The following is a 21,308-nucleotide window of genomic DNA, read 5'->3' as shown; positions in this document are numbered from 1 at the left end:
CCTGCTTAATCCTTTATAGAACACCAGTGCTTTCATTTTCTGCATGTATAATTCCATCTGCTGAGTCCCAGAAACGTTAGTAGTCAAAGCCTACATCTTGAATTAAGGCAAATGAGTAATTTTGCAATTCTTCAGCTAAAGATGAGTTAATATAAGAATCGATTGCACTACTACTCTTGTGTTCTCTCTCTTGTTCCATTATTACCATTTCCTCTGTAACAGCAAATACACAACTCATCAACACTCTCTCCCCCTGGAATCTGACATAACCTGCTGACATGCAAAACTGACACAGCAAGTTTAGTGACCCAGCACAGCAAAAAATGATTACACATCTCCTTCAGTTCCCCATGTCATTACATGAATTCCTATAGCATGCCTTAGAACAAAATCCTGTAAAGGAAAGATACTGCTGGACTACAAGTTTTAAAAAACACTAGGTGTATTTGGCCCTTTTTAGAAAACTGAAATGATTGCCACTGGAACCACAGCAGTTCTAAATGACTAAAGCTAAATTATAGTTCCTATTTAGTAAGATTCAACATGTCATAAGCAAGACATCTGCTTTGCTTGAATTGATACATGTTATTCTGACAGAAGTTGGACTGTCTTCTGGTACTGAATATCCTGGATTCTGTCTATATGGTGCAATTATTTACTTCTCTTAAAAAAGATTTTTCTGCTTTTCTGTCCTAGAGAGTCACTAGTAGAAGGTAGAGAATTCTCCAATTTCAGCTTTTCTTGTATGCTACCCATTAATACATGTTAAAAGCAAGAGGGATCAACATCCTACAAGTAATCAAATCCCAGGTGACTAGTGTAGCTGTATCAGACTGAGTTACAGGCAATCTGACTGCGGGGGGAAAATTTCTACTCCCACATCTGATGAGCAGCTTTCCAAATTGTACGGGTGAGTAACATTCTTCATCTAAACAACTGAGATAGTTCAATATCAGGTAAAGAATCTTAGAGCCTTTAGTAAATCAGATTTAACCCAGTGCTTACATTATGTATTTCTTTTCCACCCATGCTTAATCACTACATTTCAAAGGAAAGCAGTGGGAAATAAAATCCATTTATCAAGGAGAGAAAAATGAGTTTGTAATCCTTGTAGGGAACCAGCAGGTACAAAGACATATGAGAAGAATCTAATATAAATATTGTCCACATAATTTAAATTAAATGGAGATCAACTCTCTTGGTGTGGATTAACGAATTCAAGACACCCAGAGATGTATAGCACAGGCTTAATGTTTAACTGCAGAATTACTCTTACCATTTTGCCATACAACCTTTTCTATGAATACACAAGCTTTGTCTTGAAACAGTCTCAGTTCATTGCTCTATCATAAAAAGTAATTTCAGAATTTCATTCTGTGACCAATTTACATCCACTTGACCTGTAACATCATTATCTTTTAATTTAAATAAGTATTCTCCTTTCATAGTATTTCCTCCATGAATATATATGTAGAAAGTCAAAATCTCATCTCATCTCTTCATAGAATAAAGAAACAAGACTTTGAAACAGCAATAATTTGAAAAGCACGCCGCAATCCTTTCATCAAATCCATAACCTAATTTGTCTTCTGGGATGCATTACGCAAAATAGAAAGGAAACAATAAAAAACCAAGTTGAATGCCACACTAGCACACTTCCCCTTCACAAGCTGAAGCTGAAATTTGTAAGGATGCAGAATGAATTTAGACGGTCTCCAGCCATTTTCATTTTAACTGTGTGATTTGTAATTAATTTCAAAAGATGTATATAGTGAAGCACTTACAGACACCTGAAGAGAAAAGACCAAATGCTCCTAATGCTGGCTTTTCCTTTAGTTGTTGAATTAAGTGGTTTATTGCCTTCCAGTCAGCATTCAAGTCTTCTAATTTTTTCTAGAATAGAAAATTAAAATATATTAAATTTCTAATACATAAATCGATGTTAATAAATGTAAAATAAAGTCATTTAACTTTTTTCTCCATCTGATGGACCACCTGAATTTTAAAAACCCCAGAAAGGTAGAAACAGCAATTAATTTTCACAGATGGGAGACAGGGATCAGTAAAATCCCTTCCCGTTGGGCTGCAAAAGAGCTTCATGGTGTCAGGGTCCTGAAAGCTTCTTTCCTCCTCAAAATTTGGCTGCTGAAGCTCAGGGACAACCTAGAACCAGCACAGCTGCCTGACCCTGACCACAGATCGACTTCCTGGACCAACCTCAGCCCGTTCTTCTCCCCATGGTCCTGCCCAGACACCTGGGGCTGTGTTTGACCCTGGTTCCCCTCAGCGGGCCTGATCCTGATCTCCACCCAGGGGCAGCCCTGTTTCTTGACCAGCGGCAGCAGGAGGGGTGCCCTGGCTGGTGAGACTCTGTCCTCCAGCCCAGTGGGGAGCCCCCACCACTCCCTGCTCCCAGGGAGCACTGGTTTGCCCTGCTTCCTGATTGGCAGGTATTTACAGCTTTTTAGGGAACACAGGATGGCTTCTTCTTTAATGTACTGTAGAAGTGGGTTTTTCATCATCATGAACCTGAGATGCTCATTTTTTAAATTCAAATAGAAAGGTGAATTATGTATTTAAAAAAGTTGTCAGTAAAACCTCTGCGATTTGTAATACCAAATGCAGAACACATTCTTCCACCTATTTTAAAAAAAAAAAAAAAAAAAAAAAAAAAGGTAAAAAGAAAATCTTAGGAGTCTTCAGGGAGCCACAGACTTCAGTGTGTGGGCACACAGTCCTGACTGGTAATGGCTGAACTGTTACTTTTAAAGAAAACCTAAGTGAAATGTGTGGAGTGTGAATTACATCAGACCTCAGATAATCCTGAGAGTTATTTAGACTTGAAAATGTTGTTTCTACCCCTCTTTCTTCATTGCTGTAAGGACTGTAAAGAAGGTTGAAGCATTGCTAATTCTATGCTGGCATCTCTAAACTCTTAAAATGAAGACTACATTTCTTTTTTAAGCTGCTCCCTGATTGTCTGCTACAAAAAGCAGCACAGTGTACCAATGCCACTCAGGAATGCTTTTAGTTCATGATTAGATATATAGTCTAAATCACAATCTAAAGCCATGATGGAAATAGGATGCTTATTAAGAAAGGTACATTAATTACCTAGAGTCTAAGATGACAGGGGTCAATAGGACAGGGGTAGGCAACAGTACTCATTAAACTGCAGTGTGTACACGCACAAATCACGCACACACAGAGACACTGAGGTAGAACAATTTTATGTTCTGATGTGTCAGGGGAGCCTTTCTAGAACTTGCCTTAAGCTTTGCCATAAATACTCTAAACCTGCAAAGTTCTGTTGTATCTGTCACCAATGGACGCCAGAATATCGCCTGGTATAAACTCTGGACAGCTTTTTGTGTAAATGCTTTTTGATAGGGCAGGAGAGAAAGGACACAATTCTGTATCAGGGATAAAGCAAATTTTTATCTTTAAGAGCAGCTTAAAAACTGCATTAAAAATAAAATCAGAAGTCAGGAATATCAGAGATTCTCCTTGAAAATAGACTATGAGGACCAGGCAGAAAAAGCAACCAGGTATGTATGATAAATGCAACCTGTCATATGACAATTCACAATCACACATATGTCTCATTTCTGTGTGGATTACAGACACACAGAAACACATATGTTTGACACATATTATGGCAGATTTCAAAGTTCTTTTTTTTTTTTTTTTGCTGTTGTAGCTCAAGAATCCACTTTCAGAGCTGAAAATGTAAAGGACTGCTCTAATATCTATTAATACAATAGCAGCAGAGTGCAGAGAGCCCTTAAAAACAAAAGCTGGAGAGATTACACTATCAAAGTCTGGCTCCATTTTTCAATATATTCACAGTAGCTCAGAAAGGCGATATGGATGTTATAAATATAATATTGGTCCTCACTATGAGTAGCTGCTTAATCATTCATGTGGATTTGAGCCAGGGATTTCTTTCCAGCAATGACAAACCATGCCCACCACAGACATTAAAGAGAGTTGTCTGAAGAAACATCTATGCCACTAATAAGAGAGTAGCTAGTTCCAAACTCTTCTATCAGAATTATAGTTTGATCCAATCTTGCATCTGCTAGAAATTAGCATGACTGCATTAAAATGTTAACTTCTTTGAGCAGAACAATTTTGCTGTAATTGCAACTCTAGAGCTTTGGTGACAAGCGTGAACATCAAAATATGTTGCATTAAGGAACACTTTTATTGGTTTATTGATTTCTTTTAAATGTCAACACCATTGCAATTTAAGTGAGGTTAACATTCACACATGAACTAATCTCACTGACAGCACTAAAACTAGATAGGAGTATTTAGAGAGAGAAATGATGCAGTCTTTTAAATGCAAGACTGAGGGCAATGAAAATTAGCTCCTCACTACTTACTGTCCTGCCCAACATGGGTGCTGGCACAAGGGAACTACAGCTCTTCCACTGCCACAGAAATCCTTTCCTGAATAAACTGTTCTGTTTAAGTGCTGTTAATTATGAGATTGGGGCTTATGTTCTTTCTATTGCCACTGTCACCAGCAGTAACCTCTCCCTCCACCACCTGCAAAAGCTTACAGAAATGCATTTCTAAAGCATGAAATCCATTTTACAAAAGTGAATAGGTCTGACTATTAAAGTGCTAGTGCTTAAAGGATCACACGTCTCATCCCATTCTTGACTCTTGAATCAGCATATATTAGGATTTCATTTGCCAATCAAAATATTTTTACAATCCTGTGTTGCAAAACTACAATATATCAGCACTTTTAGTATGCTTAGTGAAGGTGTGAAAATATACTTATTTCAGTGGCATAACTATGAGAAAAGATTAAGTATGTGTCAATATAAATCAAGGGGATTTAATTCACATTCAAAACACTACAATGAGAGTATATGATAAAGGTTGAAAAGATAAACAGCTAAACACTAGGAAATGTAAGAATATAATGCACATAATTGCACCAATATCTTTAATTCCCTGACACATACCACTCTGCAGCACAGGAGACACTTGCACTGTGAACAAGCCTATAGGACCTCTACTTCATGTATGAAAAAGAATGGGAAGATTTGTGTCAATTAAGGAAACCAGAGAGAAAAAAGGAAGCTAAGGCAAAGGTGCCTCAGAGTCCTAAATAATCTACAAAGTTGTCAATCAGTGCTATGCAAGTAATTAATGTTCTTAAAGAGGCCATGTAATTTTAACTTTTCTTCTGTGCCACCAACTAAACAAGCAGTATGAGTCAAGTATTGAATTTCTGCTTGCAGTATGAGTGCTATCTATATCCTGTTACAGAATTAGGCAGTGTTCAGCCTAAACCAAGGCCACCACAGCAGCCTTAATTCAAGAATTTTCTAAAATTTTGAGTGCTTAACTTTGTAACCTTGCTAATATCTTTTCAAAAACACCTTAATCTGAGTAAAAATTACTTCTGCTTCCACAAAATACTTTTTGGGTAGAAAATGATTTTTATGTCTGCTGAAAAGTCTATATTGGAATATATAAATAGCAGACAGTGCTGCAAGTTACTCATGAAGAATGATGACAGAAGACCAACTCAATATAAAGGGGTGGAAGCTAAGGAAACCTACATCATCAAGAAATCAATTCAACAGTCCTGCCAGTATATATTCACTGTTTTATGACTTACTGTACAAGACAGTGAACCAGAAATTAGCTTAACAGGCTGTTCAATTAACTGAACTACAAAATGTAATGAAAAAGTAAAATGCAATTAAAGAGGGACTAGAAATGAAATACTCACTACTCCACAAGTAGTTACTCATTTCCTCACAGACACATTTTATAATATCATTGTCAAAACTACAACTCAAGGGACATCATAATCTTTATTTAAAGAGTTATCTTGTTCCAATAAATCTGGCAGAAATTGGCAGTTTTCAGTGTCTTTGACGTGAACACTCTAAAGGAATAGACACAGAGTACACTGCTATGTCAGAAGTTTGGCCTAAAAAGAATCATTTCGCACCATCTATACTTCTCTCAGTGGTACATAAACCAAGTACTAGTTCTTCTCCTTGAAAAGGCCAGCATTCATTCTGCAATTCTTGATATGCATTACAAAAATCTAGAAAGCCAAAATCTCTAGTTTTTTATTGTTTCAAGTGCTTTGTTTGTTAAAATGTGGAGTAAGATCCCCTAAGACTGCAGCTGAAGTCATACAAAATGAGTAAATGCAGTTATTGCAGAGTGATTCTTGTTCCATTATCCATTCAGTGTGCAGATGACATGTTTCAGTTCCCTACAATAATAGTGCTATGTTAACCAAGAAAAATGCCCAACACAGTTAAAAGCTTTGCTCCTGCCTGCTCTCATTAGCATGCTACTTTTAAGTCACCTTGAGTTCACCTCTTTTACTGTTTTATCACTGTTTAGAACTGATCATTAGAAAAAAAAAAAAAAAAGCATAGATATTGAAGAGGAAAATAACTCTTAAGGATTTCTGTCCAGGAAAGAAGAAAAGAAACCATATCATTCTTAAATATGTATTAAGTTCTAAAGTGGAGATAGGTGCATTCATGTCCTCCTGTGAATGGAGATCTGCTGGTGTGATTTACAAGTAATTCAGAGGAAATTTTGTGAAAGTAGAATGATACTCCAAGTATGGTGACAAAATAGAGATGGGAAAACAAGAAATTCACTGCATAGGTCACCTACAGACATCTTAAACTTGAGATGAAACATTTTCCTGTAAAATAAGGTTGTTGAGTGCTGTAGATTTGGAAAAGCTCTAAATGCAAAGACAAAGTTTACTATCCGTTCAGTCAGAAGCAATTGCAATAGATACTTAGTGTAATCAATAAGCCACTATTACAGTTTCTGGGAACTCTTAATCATCTTCTTCACAGTTACTTTATTAGCAGTTACAAAAACAGAAACAAGATCAAGCTCTGGTTGATATGGCAGTGACCTTACTAGTTTGGTCTAGCACTCCAGAAGTAGCTGAACCACAGATGGGAGGCTGCTTGCTGATTATTTTCTGCTGCAAGATTCTATAGGATAGAAAATGATACTTTACTCTCAATGAAGGAATTTAGGAAACTGAGTGTAAAACATCCCCTTCAAACTGGTTTCTGTGCTGGGGAAAAGGATTCTATAGTACATTTTTCTAAAAGAAAAGAGGCATTAGCCTTCTTAACAATGTATCCTCTGCTCTGATACAGAATCAAGTCAGTCATTCTACACGAATTTTGGCAGAGAAACTGAGCGAGAAAGTTCTATATTGCCATGTCTTCTTTCCTTCACGATGGAAAAATTTTAAAGCAAAGGATCCTCTCTTTATGACTTGACTCTTACCTTTTCTAGAAAACATGTTCATTTTTTTTAATTGACAAAATTTCTGAAAGAAAAATTAGAAACAATGGAGTTTAAAAACATATTATATGATGCCATTAAATAGGCACCAACAATTACATTTGATTTCAATGTGGATTACTCTTGAAGAGGTAGAACAACCTTAATATCAAAAACAATATTCCCATCATAATATGCAAAAATTTTCTAGCTGGAAACATTACATTTGTCCTGGCTATGCCATCACAGAACAGAACAAATGCCATTCGCCAAGTTCTTTCATTGATTTTAAACAGAGCACATCAAGGACAAGTGTACAACAGGGGAAGCATAACCCATTACGCAGTAATGGATATTGCTAAAGGTTGCTTCATTACCTTTACTGGATGAGTGGCTGGTTTTTCCTTATATAAATGACACCCTTTAGACAAAACCTCTTCCACATTCGGCTGTTTAGCCTGCACTGCTGCTTCAGTTTCCTGAAAAATAAAAACACATGCAGTGTAGATTAACTGTAGCATAAGCAATAAGACTGAAAAGTGTTAAAGCTCCATGGGAAACCGTAAAACACCAGTAGATTAGTTTCTTCTCAGGATTGGTTTCTGGGAAAACTTACGGATAGTAGTGGCTAAGGACGAAGAGGGTCACTAGAGAAAACAAAAGCAAAGAATGATGGAAAAGAGTAATGCTAGCAAAATAAACAGTGACAGGTCCCTTCATCCTGAAGGTTCCAGTAAAATGATTACAAAGCTAACAGAGTTTCATACTAGGAAAGGCAGGCATAAGAAATCTTATTTAAGCAGCTCTGTCTTTTTGTCTGTTTTACATTACCAGCAGATTAAAAATACACTGGTAAACGTTTTGTTCATACAGTACATGGCATTAAAACCATATCATGAGATGCAACAATGACACTGAATTTAGGAAGATTTAAAAAATTAATAGAAAACTACTATTGCTAGTAGTAAACTAGTACTTATCTAGTAGAGCATTTATACTAATGAATTAAAAACAAAAGCACAGTAGCAGAGACAGTTCCTAAAGGTATGTGGAGGTACCTGTCATTAACAATGACACCCTACTGTACTAGCAACAGCACATTCTCTAGAAATTTTCTTTTTTAATCTGGAGAAGTGTCATTCATGTGTTAACATAAGGCAACTCCAAGAAACCCTTCCCAGCATACAGCAGCTTCATTTCATCAGGCACTGACCAAATAAATAATGGGTGAAGCACTACATGTAGATAACTAAAAGAAAAAAAAAAAAAATCACAGAAAAGTGTAAAAGATAAGATAAACTACACCTGTAGTTACAAGATTCATATTGTTTTCACCTTTCAAGTAATATAAGCAAAAATCAAAAGATAAACAAAAAATCCCAGAATTATCTGAGATATTAAAATCAACTGGTTTGTTTTTGTTTTCCTCTCTCTAATCTTCCACCTATTTTACAGCTTGATTACCTTGTCCTATCCAACACTGCAGGCTGTCCACTGACTCTCCAACTTGATTTTCTGTCCACATTCTCAGTTATTATTAGTGTGACAGCAGACAAGATTGTATGCCAGGCTTGTCACTATCTGATCCGACACATAATTTCATTGGCAGAAATTTTCTAGTCTTTGCTCTGCAATAAACTTGTTGAAATCTATGTCTTTTAAAGACTCAGGAAGGGGCCATTTTGCTCCTCTGTTTCAGCTCAACACAGAAAACATATCTACAACTCTGCCTGAAATTTTACTTGCAAAACATTACGGGCAATCAGTAAAAATAAAAATTGTTGACAAATTCACTATCATCTCCCATTTGTCTTTTCAAATATTGTTTTCAATAGTAAATGAAGTGAATTAAAGTTTCTATCATTTTTTGCAATGCTATTTGAAACGTTTGCATTTAATTGCTTTTTATTTTTCATTTCAATATTAATGATATGACTGTAAGGATTCATAAAGAATGAGCACTGAAAAGTAATGCACAGCAAAACTGGGCTATTGGGGGGTGGAGTTTATTAACCTGTTGATCAAACCCTCATTAAAGTCCTTTTTTCTTTCTTTTTCAATGCTAGGTTAGCTTTCTGCTTCCCTACTCACCATATAAAGAAAAAATAATCATCAAGGAGTGTTGATGAAGGTGGCAATTTTCTGCCTATCTTGATGAAAAATAGGCATTTTAAAACTAAGCCATCTGCAGTATTTTGCCAATATTTTGTGTTGTGTTATTCTACATGTCTCAATAACTTATTTTATAACACCATCAGATACCATAAAAAATTCTGTAGCAGGAAAAATGCATTACAACTCCCTGCAGAGTCTAAGAATATCAAGATCACTATGGGTGCACCTACGCTGCTGGTTTAACCTGCAGCACGAACGTGCCTTTGAAGCGGGTCTCTCAGTCTTCCCCAGTCCCTGGGCATTGATTTCCACTGTGGACTGCTCTGGGAGCACACAAACTGGTTTCACTCAGGCTGTAACCAGCATGGAAGGTGCCCTTTAAGAGGGCACCTAACACAGTCCCAGGCTCTGAAGGCACCCCCAGCCCTGACTGCTTCTGTCCAACACCTGGGGCTCCCCCCACCTGCCCACGTCCCAGGACCCCATGTCAGTCCCAGGGACGCTGCAGCAGGGCCGGCCTCCAGCCTCCCACAGCCCAGCCCTGCCTGGCCATAGGCGCCGCTGAGCCAGGCCCAGGTCCCAGCCCAGCCGTGGCCCACCAGATGGGCCCAGACTTCCAGGCCCTGCCTCAAAGGCCCCTCAAGAGGAGCCCTCCAATGGCCCCAGTCCACAGGGAGCCACCAGCCCTGGAGGGCCCCGGCAACTGTAACATGGATGGAGCAAACCCGAGTACTGGTCCCTCCCAAGTGATCGTCACCACTTCCTCTTAACATTTTCTAGATTTGAGGAAAAGCAGAGGCTTTCTTAAGTTTTTTCATGTATTTGATCTGACTAGGTTTGTATCACAGCCATTAACACAGTCAAGTTCCACCACCAGGAACTGAAAATTCAAACCCAGAACCACCTGGCTAGGGAAGGCATTCTAAACTAATTAAAAGGGCTATCCATAATCAGAAAAAGAACTAAAAAAACCAAAATGAATGATGGTACCATACAAGTCCACATCCTGCAGAAAAGAAGAAAACATTTCACAATCCCTTTCACTGTCATTAGTTTATCTAATAGTGGAATACACAACACATAAAAAACTAAGATATTCCATTTCTACATATTATATAAACATCTGAAAATGTATTCTTTGTGGATTCAAAAGGTATTTGTTCTTTTAATCTTCCATAGCCAGGTAAGAGAAATATAACGTATTTATCTGTTAAATCACCAGTTCCTTCTGTGCAACAATTTTCTGGAGTTACATGAACTAATCTTTTGTAGTCTGATCTTTCAAAATCAATGGCCTTGACCTAAACCGAAATGTACTGTTCAAGTCTATCCAGTATAACATGATGCTTCATTTGAGATTTATGTAGAAATAAGAATAGAGATGAGTCCAGGGGAGAAAGAGGTTCTCAGTATCTTATCATTCATTTAGACACCACTGAAACTAACAGATATCTTGTTAGAGCAGGAACTACTTTTTGACTGCAGCACATGAATTCCAACATCACCTAAAACCATCACAAAACAATTTTAAGTGCATGCACACCTGACATTAAATCGCTGCAGTAACTTTGAGGGAGCTCTTTGCCCAGTTCTCTGCCTGATGGGATAGCGACTTGATGACTTCTGCCCAGTGAGCAAGTCAAACACATTTGCTAGGTGACACCCTATTAATATGGGTCAACAGGCAAAAGAGCAGTTTGAGGACACTGCTCCATCATTCAGTTCCCAGAGAGAACAAAAAGGAAACAACCATAACATGGCCTCCAATGGTTTGCTCACAATAGAAGCCACAGTTATTATCTAGCCTGTGCAGGATCCAGGATACTAGCACACTCTCAGAGCAGGGCCTAACATCTGCTCTTGATCACACAGGCCAGGCTACTACCAAAACTAACAGTACTTGTCCATGATCATGCCCATCAGTTTTTTAGAGAATACCAAAGCCATAACTTTTTAAAAGTCCTGATTCAACATCATTGATTCCACTGCCACACTCACTTTGCTTGCTGTGGGAGGACACCTGTAGGGTAGATGCAGCATCATGTCTGGGAGACAGAGCTAACTCAACTGGAATTGCACAATTTATGAACTGCCTGTGAAAGGAATAGTGATGCTACTTCTCGGCTGGGTGATGAATATGCTAATTAAACTTTTCACACATATGACAAATTAAAATACATCATCATTGGAAACTGCTGTTTCTCAAACATGTATAAACAACAAGAATCAAAGAAAGGCCACCTTTTTTCCATGACTACCACCTGTGAATTTTCAGTGGTGATAAAATGGTGCATCCGAACTGATGAAAGCCTACTGCTGAATAAGCCACATTGGCTTCTGCATTTCCAACAACATGTCAGTTCAACCTGCTGAACAAATTTACAGGCTGAAAAAGTGGCAGTGACTTGTCTACAGCCCCATCTGGACTATGAAAGTTTGTTGATATAGCTCAGAACTTAGAAAATTCATATTCCCTAGCTGAAACCAATATATTGACTAAACCTCTGGTGTGTATGCCAATGGAAGAGAAAGTTTGATGGCTTGACATATGTTATTTCAAGAGATGGTAACTATCCTAGCAGACACAGACAGGCTGTTTGACATATGCTGCATATATACTAGGAGGCCCAGACAATTATCTATAAAAGTATCTGTAGCAATTCAGACTGTGTATTGGTCTATATTAAGAATCACAAGCACTGATTCACCTTCTCTGGTAACACTGGTAAAACTTTTGGGATTGATTTCCCAATGAGATTGTGACCATGGGACATTTTCTGCAGGGACAGTAGGAGAAGCTCAGGATAATTAAACCTGCGTCTTCATGGTGAAGTGCAATGCAAAACTGGAAACTTAATTACAACCATCAAATAAAAAAACCCCAAACTTTGAAATTAGTATAGTGAGTTGTTTTAAAAGTCATGACCTCTTTTTATCAAGATGCAACATTACGATTAAAGATAATTTATTCACGGGAAAACAGAAGCAGTAAGCTATTTCCCTTCACTTTACTGATCAAGACAAGGCAATGATGTTTAAACAAGCAAATATAATAAACCTAAAATCTAAAATAATTTGGAGGCTTTTAATTTAAAAAACACTTTTTTTGAAATTATTAGATATAAATCCTGATATATATTTGACTCGATAACAGAAAATTACATTTAATTATGTTTTTCTTGTCTTTTAGGTGGCAGAGAGTGTAACTTGCAGTCAGAATTCTCTCAGGTGGATTTTCTTATTCATGAACACAAGAAGTTCCAACAAGGTTCACTGAAATATTCATGCCTGTCTTTCGGGTTACTATTCCCAGATATTTTAGGGAAAAGCTAGAAATAAATGGTAAGGTTCAGAGTGCCTCATTTTTTCCTCACAAGAAAGGGAAGTGGATAGAAAACATGAATATATTCCCATCTTCAAGAATTCTGGTTCTAAATAAGTGGCCTCATTTTTTCTTTTGACTCAGCTCTGCACATTCCCATTCACGGAGCAGACTAACAAGCTAAACTGCCACAACGAAGAATGGTCAGAGGAGACTTAATTAAAATACATCAAAGTTCAGCTACACCACAGTGACCATCAGTTCTTGATGGCAGGTCAGACAGTACAGTCAGTGGCATTCTCAGTATTCACTTTAGATATTTATACAATATTATTAGAATACATCCAAGACATGCTAATAACAGTTCTGTGGCCATATTGAGGTGGGACATAATCCATCAGGGAAAAATGCAGTTGCCAGTATTTAGACTTCCTGAATAAAGATGGTAATCAATCTTGACAAAATTCAAAGAGAGACAAGCTTGTACCTCTGTTCTTTTCTACATAAGTGATTAAAAGGTTTGATAACTTTCTGAATATTTTACTTATCTCTATATAGAAAGAAAACGCTCTGTGAACTTCTAAGTTACAGAATTTAACTTCACTTTCCTGTCTTAGAGTTTTATGAAACAAAAAAAAAAAACACAAGTAATTTAATTTAAAGACCATTCCACTAGTGGCCCAGGTAGAAGCTTAGTGTAAAACTGTTTTATTGCTAAAAATATACTGTAACTAGTGGACAAGGAATTTTATGCACCTGCCTCTAAAAATGCCATTTTAATGAGTAAATAAAATAACCATTCTTCCCCTTATTACCTTAAACCACTGATCTTTTAAATGTGTGACACCTAGAGTATACTCCCAAGAGAGTGTTAGAAGCTATCTTAATGGGGAAAATAATATTGTGAGATTCATCCAGCTCTTTAAAGTGTGCAAAACACAGTCATTTTAATGAGACTGGAAAGTTGATACAACTATAGCTCTTGACCTAAGTGAACAATTTTCTAGATACTTTAGAGGAGGAACAATTATTTGACGGAAAAGAGCACTACACGAAGGACCTCTTCCTTCTAAAAGTGCAACAATTCAATTTTAGAGTTCATAACTGCTTTCTAAACCTATGAGTGCAACCTTTGTGCAGTTTGTAATATATGCAGACCCTGTGTCTATTAAGACTTGATGGTGTTTTTCATCATTCCGCTCCCTGCAATATCTCTGATTCCTGGTACTGGAAATGGGAAGGAAAAAAAAGAAAAAGAAAAGGAAATCCCCTACAATGAAATGGAACTAAGAAGGTCCCAAAATTTAAGCCACGCGAACAAAGTGCCTGAAATCCTCACCACTTTGCAGAATGAAAGTATGTTTTTTCCAAAGCACACCTTCCTGTTGGCTATCAGAAATTGGTAAAATTTCTCTGTACATCTAAAGTAGATGAAATGTGGTAATTTTTTTCCCACACACAGAAATCAGTATCTATCCATTGCAGATGTCTGTCCTCAAAAGATTTCCTAGAGGTACTGAAGACAGATGAAATTCTTAACTGTAAAGACATGACCTGCAGATATGACATATGAAAAGAATTTGGTTTTGGTGGTCACGTACTGATAAAGCACAGTTAATCATCCAGTTGGACTGTGAAAAGGCCCAGTAAGAAGAATTCTTTGAGACTGGATATGATTCAGAATATTTTATTTTGAGGCTGGACAGGACACTGGATGAAACAGCTGCTCCTGTTCCACCTAGACTGCAGATCCTGTCTTAGTTCCAGTGCATAATATAAAAAGAGATAAGAACAAACCCAGGAAACTGACAGAGAAGGAAATTTCACAGAAAAACAAAATGATAAATTCTTGCTAGAAAATAGGAGAAGTCCCATTAATTTTATAAGCTCTCTCCTAGTTATGTGCTCTTTTAGATGCTGAAGGATAACAGCTTAAGAGGAAGAAGAGTTACTTAGATTGACACAGTAGCAGATATGGACTACCAGCATAAGCATCTCGACCGGCAAGTGAAATTTGGTGATAATTACAAAAGTATTGAGTCACAAAAATCATTTATTTCTTCTTGTAAACATGAAAGAAAGAAATCAGAATTTCTTCTCTCTCAATGCACAAATAATGACAGTTCTATTCAATAAACCATATTAAAAATCATTTAACTTGGGAGACATTTACTTATTTATTTTACCATCTAATTCTTGGTTGCTGTTTCTTCTTCTCTCTCTTAGGTCAGGGCTTATATGCAAATTTTCCTCCTCTTTTCAAGTTTAGTAAATAAAGAATTATTTTCAGAGAAGTTTCTGGCTACAAAAGGAAATGAGAAACAAATCAAAATCTACTACTGTTCTAACATTGGTCTGTTGATTGTAACATGTTTTCAGATATGCCCATCTTCTGGTATTAGTCTTTAATAAATCATTTAAAGGGAATATTCATGAGGATATCTTTCTGCAGTTTGTCTTCCAATAGTTGCAGTGGCATATATTACTGGAAGAAATGGTAACGACTGCTCCAGTATGTTGTTTCAGCAGCACAAGCAGTGGTAGATATCAGTAAATGGAATTTACATTCGCATAGTTTGGTAAATGTGCAGGTTGCTCATTTCCAACTGCAAATGGCTAAGTTATATCCACACTCTGGGTGGTGGCACTATTTAAAAAAAACTTCCATAAGCAAGTATGTTATCAGAAGTTTATGTTTTTAAAAATCTCATTCATTCATTTCATTCTGAATGAAGAAAAATCAAATTACAAAATAAGGAATAAAAAGAACTAGTAAGCAAATGCTACTCAGTAGTGACCAATGTTAAACAGCCACAGCACAGATTTATATGGATATACTGGGTATGGCCAGGACAAAGTTAATTTTCTTCACAGCAGCCCATATGGTGCTACATTTTGCATTTATGATGAAAATGGTGTTGATACCACAAGGATGTTTTAGCTATTGCTGAGCAGTGCTTGCACAGCATCAAGGCCACCTCTGTTTCTCATGCTGCCCCACCAGTGAGTAGGCTGGGGGTGCAGAAGAATTTGGGAGGGGAGACAGCTGGGACAGCTGACCCCAACTGACCAAAGGGATGTCCCATAGCATAAGACTTTGTGTTCAGCAATAAAAGCTGGGGGAAGAAAGAGGAAGGGAAGTTAACTTAGAGTTAAGGAGTTTGTCTTCCCAAGTCACTGTTACACGTGATGGAGCCCAGCTTTCCTGGAGATGGCTGAACACCTGCCTGCTGATGGGAAGTGGTGAATGAATTACTTGTTTTGCTTTGCTTGTACTGGCAGTTTTGTTTTACCTATTAAACTTTCTTTATCTCAACCTGCAAGTTTCTCACTTTTGCCCTTCTGATTCTCTTCCCCATGCCACTGTGGGAGAGGGAGTGAATGAGTGGTTTTGTGGGGCTGAGCTGTCTGGTAGGGTTAACTCACGACAATGATTTACAAAGAATACCCACATGCCAGTAATCATCCTCCACTGCAGAATTTGTCATATCTAACAGGCTGACTCGCTTTACAAGAGTATCTCAGAAGAGTTAAACTTTACAGCACTATGCCAAATATCTCAAAGCTACATTTACTTGGAAATTTAGCACAAAATCTGCAACAGGATTGAGAGTTCTCCACATTATCACTAACTTTAGTGTGAGAAGGAACTAAGATTCTTTTAGACATATACTTTTATTTTTACCCAAAAAATCAAAAATTAAATCAATTTTTACTCAAATACAAATCAAATTAATATCAATCAAATAAAACTTATTCAAATATCTACCAGGTACCAAAAATTCATATAGTTACCAGCTTACAAAAAATTGAGAAGATATACATTCCCTGCCTTTAATATTTACTACATAGCCATCAATTCAAAGCAAATTAAGCCAAAGCCAATACAACCTTGTGCAGATAGGAACTGTCATTTGTGTGGGCTCTTCTTGAGATCCTAGTACTTTAAATTGTATGTGATCAGTAGAGTAAAACATATAATCTTACAGAAGAGGTGTTACTGTTTAATAAATAACATGCTATTATCAAGAAGAATATCCAAGAGCTTTCAAGAATTGTGTTTTGAAGAGAAAGAAGGTTTTCTGTTAAGAAAAAAGCATATGAAAAAAGAATACAAATAGTGAGAATGTAAGAAAACTGTATTTTCTGAATAGGAGAAGAAATATCCTATGTCTGAAAACCTAACTACACTGAAGCAAGCTATCGTTTCAGTATTGACTTCACTAGAGCCTTGGTAAACTGCTCTGTCATTTCTGTAAGTTTCCTCCCATATTTATTTGCTCGTTTATATTAACCACACTTTTCTCTGGGATTCTGAACAGTACCCAAGGTGTTACTAACAGTACAAGGAGGAAGCCAAAAGACAAAGCTGAGGTACAACTCATTAACTTCCAAGCAACTCACCCACACTTCTAAAATGTTTATTCTTTCAACAAATCACATCTTGATTTACTAGTCATCCAATATTTCCTAGAAAAATACTACCACAGTACTAAATACTTGATCAGCTTTCAAAAATCTTTCCTGTCCTGAGACACTGGGACAGATACGTTTGCAATACATCCTTAAGGCTGCAAAGTCTGTTACATATTAAACAGTTTACAAGGATTACTCATTGGGAAAGTTTTGGCACATTTTCACAATCCATTTGTCGCTAATATAATTTAATATTCTTGCATTTGAAATAGATTTGTTTTTAGAAGAGGTTTGGATACAGACTGTTTAAAATCTAAATGCTCAAAGCTCACAAAGAAAACATTGAACAGGTTGCTCCTCAAAGTCCCATAAAAAGATTTCTGGAAAGAGTGATAATTGATTTATGCACAGAATATCAAGCTGTAGGTTTTATGAGCTGATTAAATTGACTTTTACTGCAGATCTTAATAATGCATTTAAAATAGGAGTAGTTTAAATAATCAAACAATATTTCACCATCAGAAGTTTTCACAGTTCAACCTTTTGCCAAATGAGACATAGATGTCAAAATACAGTGAGATAAATCTGTGGGGTACATATTACTTTTGTGCTGTGCTCATGTGGATGAACTATACTACCTCTTAATGCATATAAAAACTACTAATTTAAAAGGATATTGCAAAATGAAAAGGTAAAAGAATCAATAAAGAGTTAAAATCTGATTTATCTGGCCTAGCTTTTCAAGCAGAAACTGACAATTCGTGTCTCATGGAACGAAAAATACAGCAATGTCCAGTCGTCACTTTCATTCTCCTGTGTGAGTGAATTTTCTTTTGTTTGTCTACAGTTAGGTTCACTACTCCTCAGCCATGCTCTTCTCTCATGTTCTAACTGGAGGTTGTCAAGTATATAATGAAGTGATTGACAAGAGTTGACAGCTTTCCTATTGTCATTCAAAGCTTGTCAAGGACAAAATTCAAATACAAGTTATTTTAAGAATAAAAAGATATTTATTTTTTTTTAAGGATGGCCTATTTTTATCTGCCAAAAAATGAACACAACATGCTATTTTAAATATATGGCAAGTGACCACCATGGACACTAAACAGGTATAAATACTACACCCAGAGACAGTTCAAAGCTTCTTTAGCAGTATAGGCAAAAATCAAGGTTGTGTAAACCTTGGAAAAGAGTCAAGTATAGCAGAGTACAGGAGGGCTGAGCGATGAGCCAGAAGGTAAGGAGGAGTAAAGAGAAAAGACTGCGAAACTGAATAAGCAGGGAGAAAGGACCAGTGAGACTGCAAGAGGAATTGAAGGCAAGGTGGCTGGGAAATATAGAGTGGTTTTTACTATTGTCTGAAGAAGATTTGGAAGGGTCAGCAGGATTTCAGTGAGCTAGAAGTGGAAACAAGGATTTCTGTATTTTGTCAACTCATTCTGTATCCAGAACATCATTTCTCCATTCACAGAATCGTCTAGGTTGGAAAAGACCTTGAAGATCATCCAGTCCAACCATTAATCTAACAATGACAGTTCCCAACTACACCATATCCCTCAGCGCTATGTCGACCCAACTCTTAAACACCTCCAGGGATGGGGACTCCACCACCACCCTGGGCAGCCCATTCCAATGCCTAACGACCCGTTCTGTAAAGAAATACTTCCTAATTTCTAGTCTAAACCTTTCCTGGCGCAACTTGAGGCCATTCCCTCTTGTCCTATCGCTTATTACTTCGTTAAAGAGACTCATCCCCAGTTCTCTGCAACTTCCTTTCAGGTAGCTGTAGAGGGCGATGAGGTCTCCCCTCAGCCCCCTCTTCTTCAGACTAAACAACCCCAGTTCCCTCAGCCGCTCCTCGTACGACATGTGCTCCAGACCCTTCACCAGCTTCATTGCCCTTCTTTGGACACGCTCGAGTCATTCAATGTCCTTATTGTAGTGAGGGGCCCAAAACTGAACACAGTCATCGAGGTGCGGCCTCACCAGTGCCGAGTACAGGGGTAAGATCACTTCCCTGTCCCTGCTGGCCACGCTATTGCTGATACAAGCCAGGATACCATTGGCCTTCTTGGCCACCTGGGCACACTGCTGGCTCATGTTCAGCCGGCTATCAATCAACACCCCCAGGTCCCTCTCTGACTGGCAGCTCTCCAGCCACTCCTCCCCAAGCCTGTAGCGCTGCTGGGGGTTGTTGTGGCCCAAGTGCAGCACCCGGCATTTGGCCTTATTGAAACTCCTACAGTTGGCCTTAGCCCATCGCTCCAGCCTGTCCAGATCTCTCTGCAGAGCCTCCCTACCCTCGAGCAGATCAACACTCCCACCCAACTTGGTGTCATCTGCAAACTTACTGAGGTTGCACTCGATCACCTCCTCTAGATCATCAATAAAGATGTTAAACAGGAGTTGCCCCAAAACCGAGCCCTGGGGGACACCACTCGTGACCGGCCGCCAACCGGATTTAACTCCGTTCACCACAACTCTTTGGGCCCGGCCATCCAGCCAGTTTTTTACCCAGCAAAGCGTGTGCCCATCCAAGCCACGAGCAGTCAGTTTCACCAGGAGAATGCTGTGGGACATTCCTTAAAACACAGGGAATCACATTTCTGTTCATCCCCTCCATATCCTCATCATCTATCATCACCTACACCTGTCACAATCTGCCTGAAAAACGGTCTTCCAGGGAAATGGCAGTGCTGAGACAAAGACATGAGGAATTCCCAGGAAGTGCAGCTTTAACATCCTGAGGCTTTTAGGAGGTGTGACGTGGAGGAACAGGCTACCTTCCTCCTCTGCCCGGTCTCCTCTCCCCATCCTTCCATCCCACACATCCTGATCTCTCCTGAAGATGTAAGGAATACCATCAGCAGACATTTAGAGAACATGTAGAATAGGGTTGTCTGTTCAGGCTGGAATAGAACATCTCCAGTTCCTTCTTTAACAGAAGGGGATTTGGAATCAAACTCAGCATCCCAGGCTATTTGATCCCAAAGAGCAAATCACTGCAAGGGCAAAGAATTTGTGAAAGTAAAGTATTAAACGCAAATAAACCCCACATAAATTTATGCAGTGGTAATATGCATATTATTACAATAAAATCCAGAAATGCAAAAGAAAAAAACTAAGCACTGTTAGCAAAATATATCCATTTATTACAGTGCATCATGTTCAACCAGAAAAATACAGAGGCATATGGAATGAAGTTGGGTGAATATCTGTATTTTCATTTACTAAAGTATTTTTCTATGTATCTTTTACATTTGTTATCATTGTTTAAAAAAAAAAAAAAAAGGCAGAGGAGAAAACATAGTTTTACACACACTTTGACTCAAACTAGTTAATGGATTCTTTGACTAATTTAAGAACATTCATTCTACAATCAAAAACTCAGTGCAGATTTTGAGAACATATTAGATAACTCAGAAGGTGAAACAGCACTCAAAATGCAGAATTTAACAAAACCTTAGCCATGGAACTACAATCACAAGACCTGTATGCCTAACAGATAGTGTTAGTCACAGTGCAGAATACATCTCCCTGTTGAAAAATTCAAGGGGTCAAAATCAGACGAAGAGATACCATCAAAAAGGATTTTTACCAGATGCTCACTGTTCATCTGGCCAGCTGCTATCATGGTCTTGCACGTATAGCCAGTGAATCTGTAACTTTCCTGAGATACAGAGCAGGCCAAAGGCATTTATCCTGAAGCACTCTACTATATTTAGCTCTTCACCTCTGGTAAGGAGACTTTGTTTTCATAGGATTGTACAGAAAAGATAAAAAATCTCAGAATTATATACATATATGCACTGAATGGAAAATCAGGCAGATTTGAAAAGACAATGATTGAAAATGAAATGTCAGCCTTCTGTCCAACACTGAGTTCTACTTACACAAATGCTCCATATTAATTACTTGGATGAACAGATAACTATTTTTAAATTATCTATATTTGCTCTGTGGACAAACATTTAAATAAAGGGTTAAAATTCTCTGGGTTTTTGGAGTTCGGTTTTAAAAATACTGCAAGTTATGCATTTTAGCATTTCCTTTTAAAAATGTACTTAAACTCAGTTCACATAATGAAAACTCAGGAGAAATATTTTCAACCTAAAATTGACTTGGGAGGAGATAGCCTGGGATTTTT

General features: G+C 37.7%; 1 protein-coding gene across 10 annotated transcripts in view; it reads right to left on the bottom strand.

The window, feature by feature from the left end:
* Positions 1-21,308, bottom strand: part of DMD (dystrophin) — a 1,148,563-nt gene that overhangs the window by 371,898 nt on the left and 755,357 nt on the right. For all 10 annotated transcript variants that reach the window (XM_074814589.1, XM_074814586.1, XM_074814591.1 and 7 more), the window contains 2 exons: positions 7,686-7,787; positions 1,785-1,893 (listed from right to left, as the gene is read on the bottom strand). In XM_074814589.1, coding sequence (XP_074670690.1) covers positions 1,785-1,893; positions 7,686-7,787 — 211 coding nt within the window. The remainder of the gene's footprint in view (positions 1-1,784; positions 1,894-7,685; positions 7,788-21,308) is intronic.

The sequence above is a fragment of the Strix aluco genome, chromosome 2, assembly GCF_031877795.1.
Source record: "Strix aluco isolate bStrAlu1 chromosome 2, bStrAlu1.hap1, whole genome shotgun sequence".
Lineage (NCBI taxonomy): Eukaryota > Metazoa > Chordata > Aves > Strigiformes > Strigidae > Strix > Strix aluco.
This window is presented reverse-complemented; position numbering and strand designations above follow the sequence as displayed.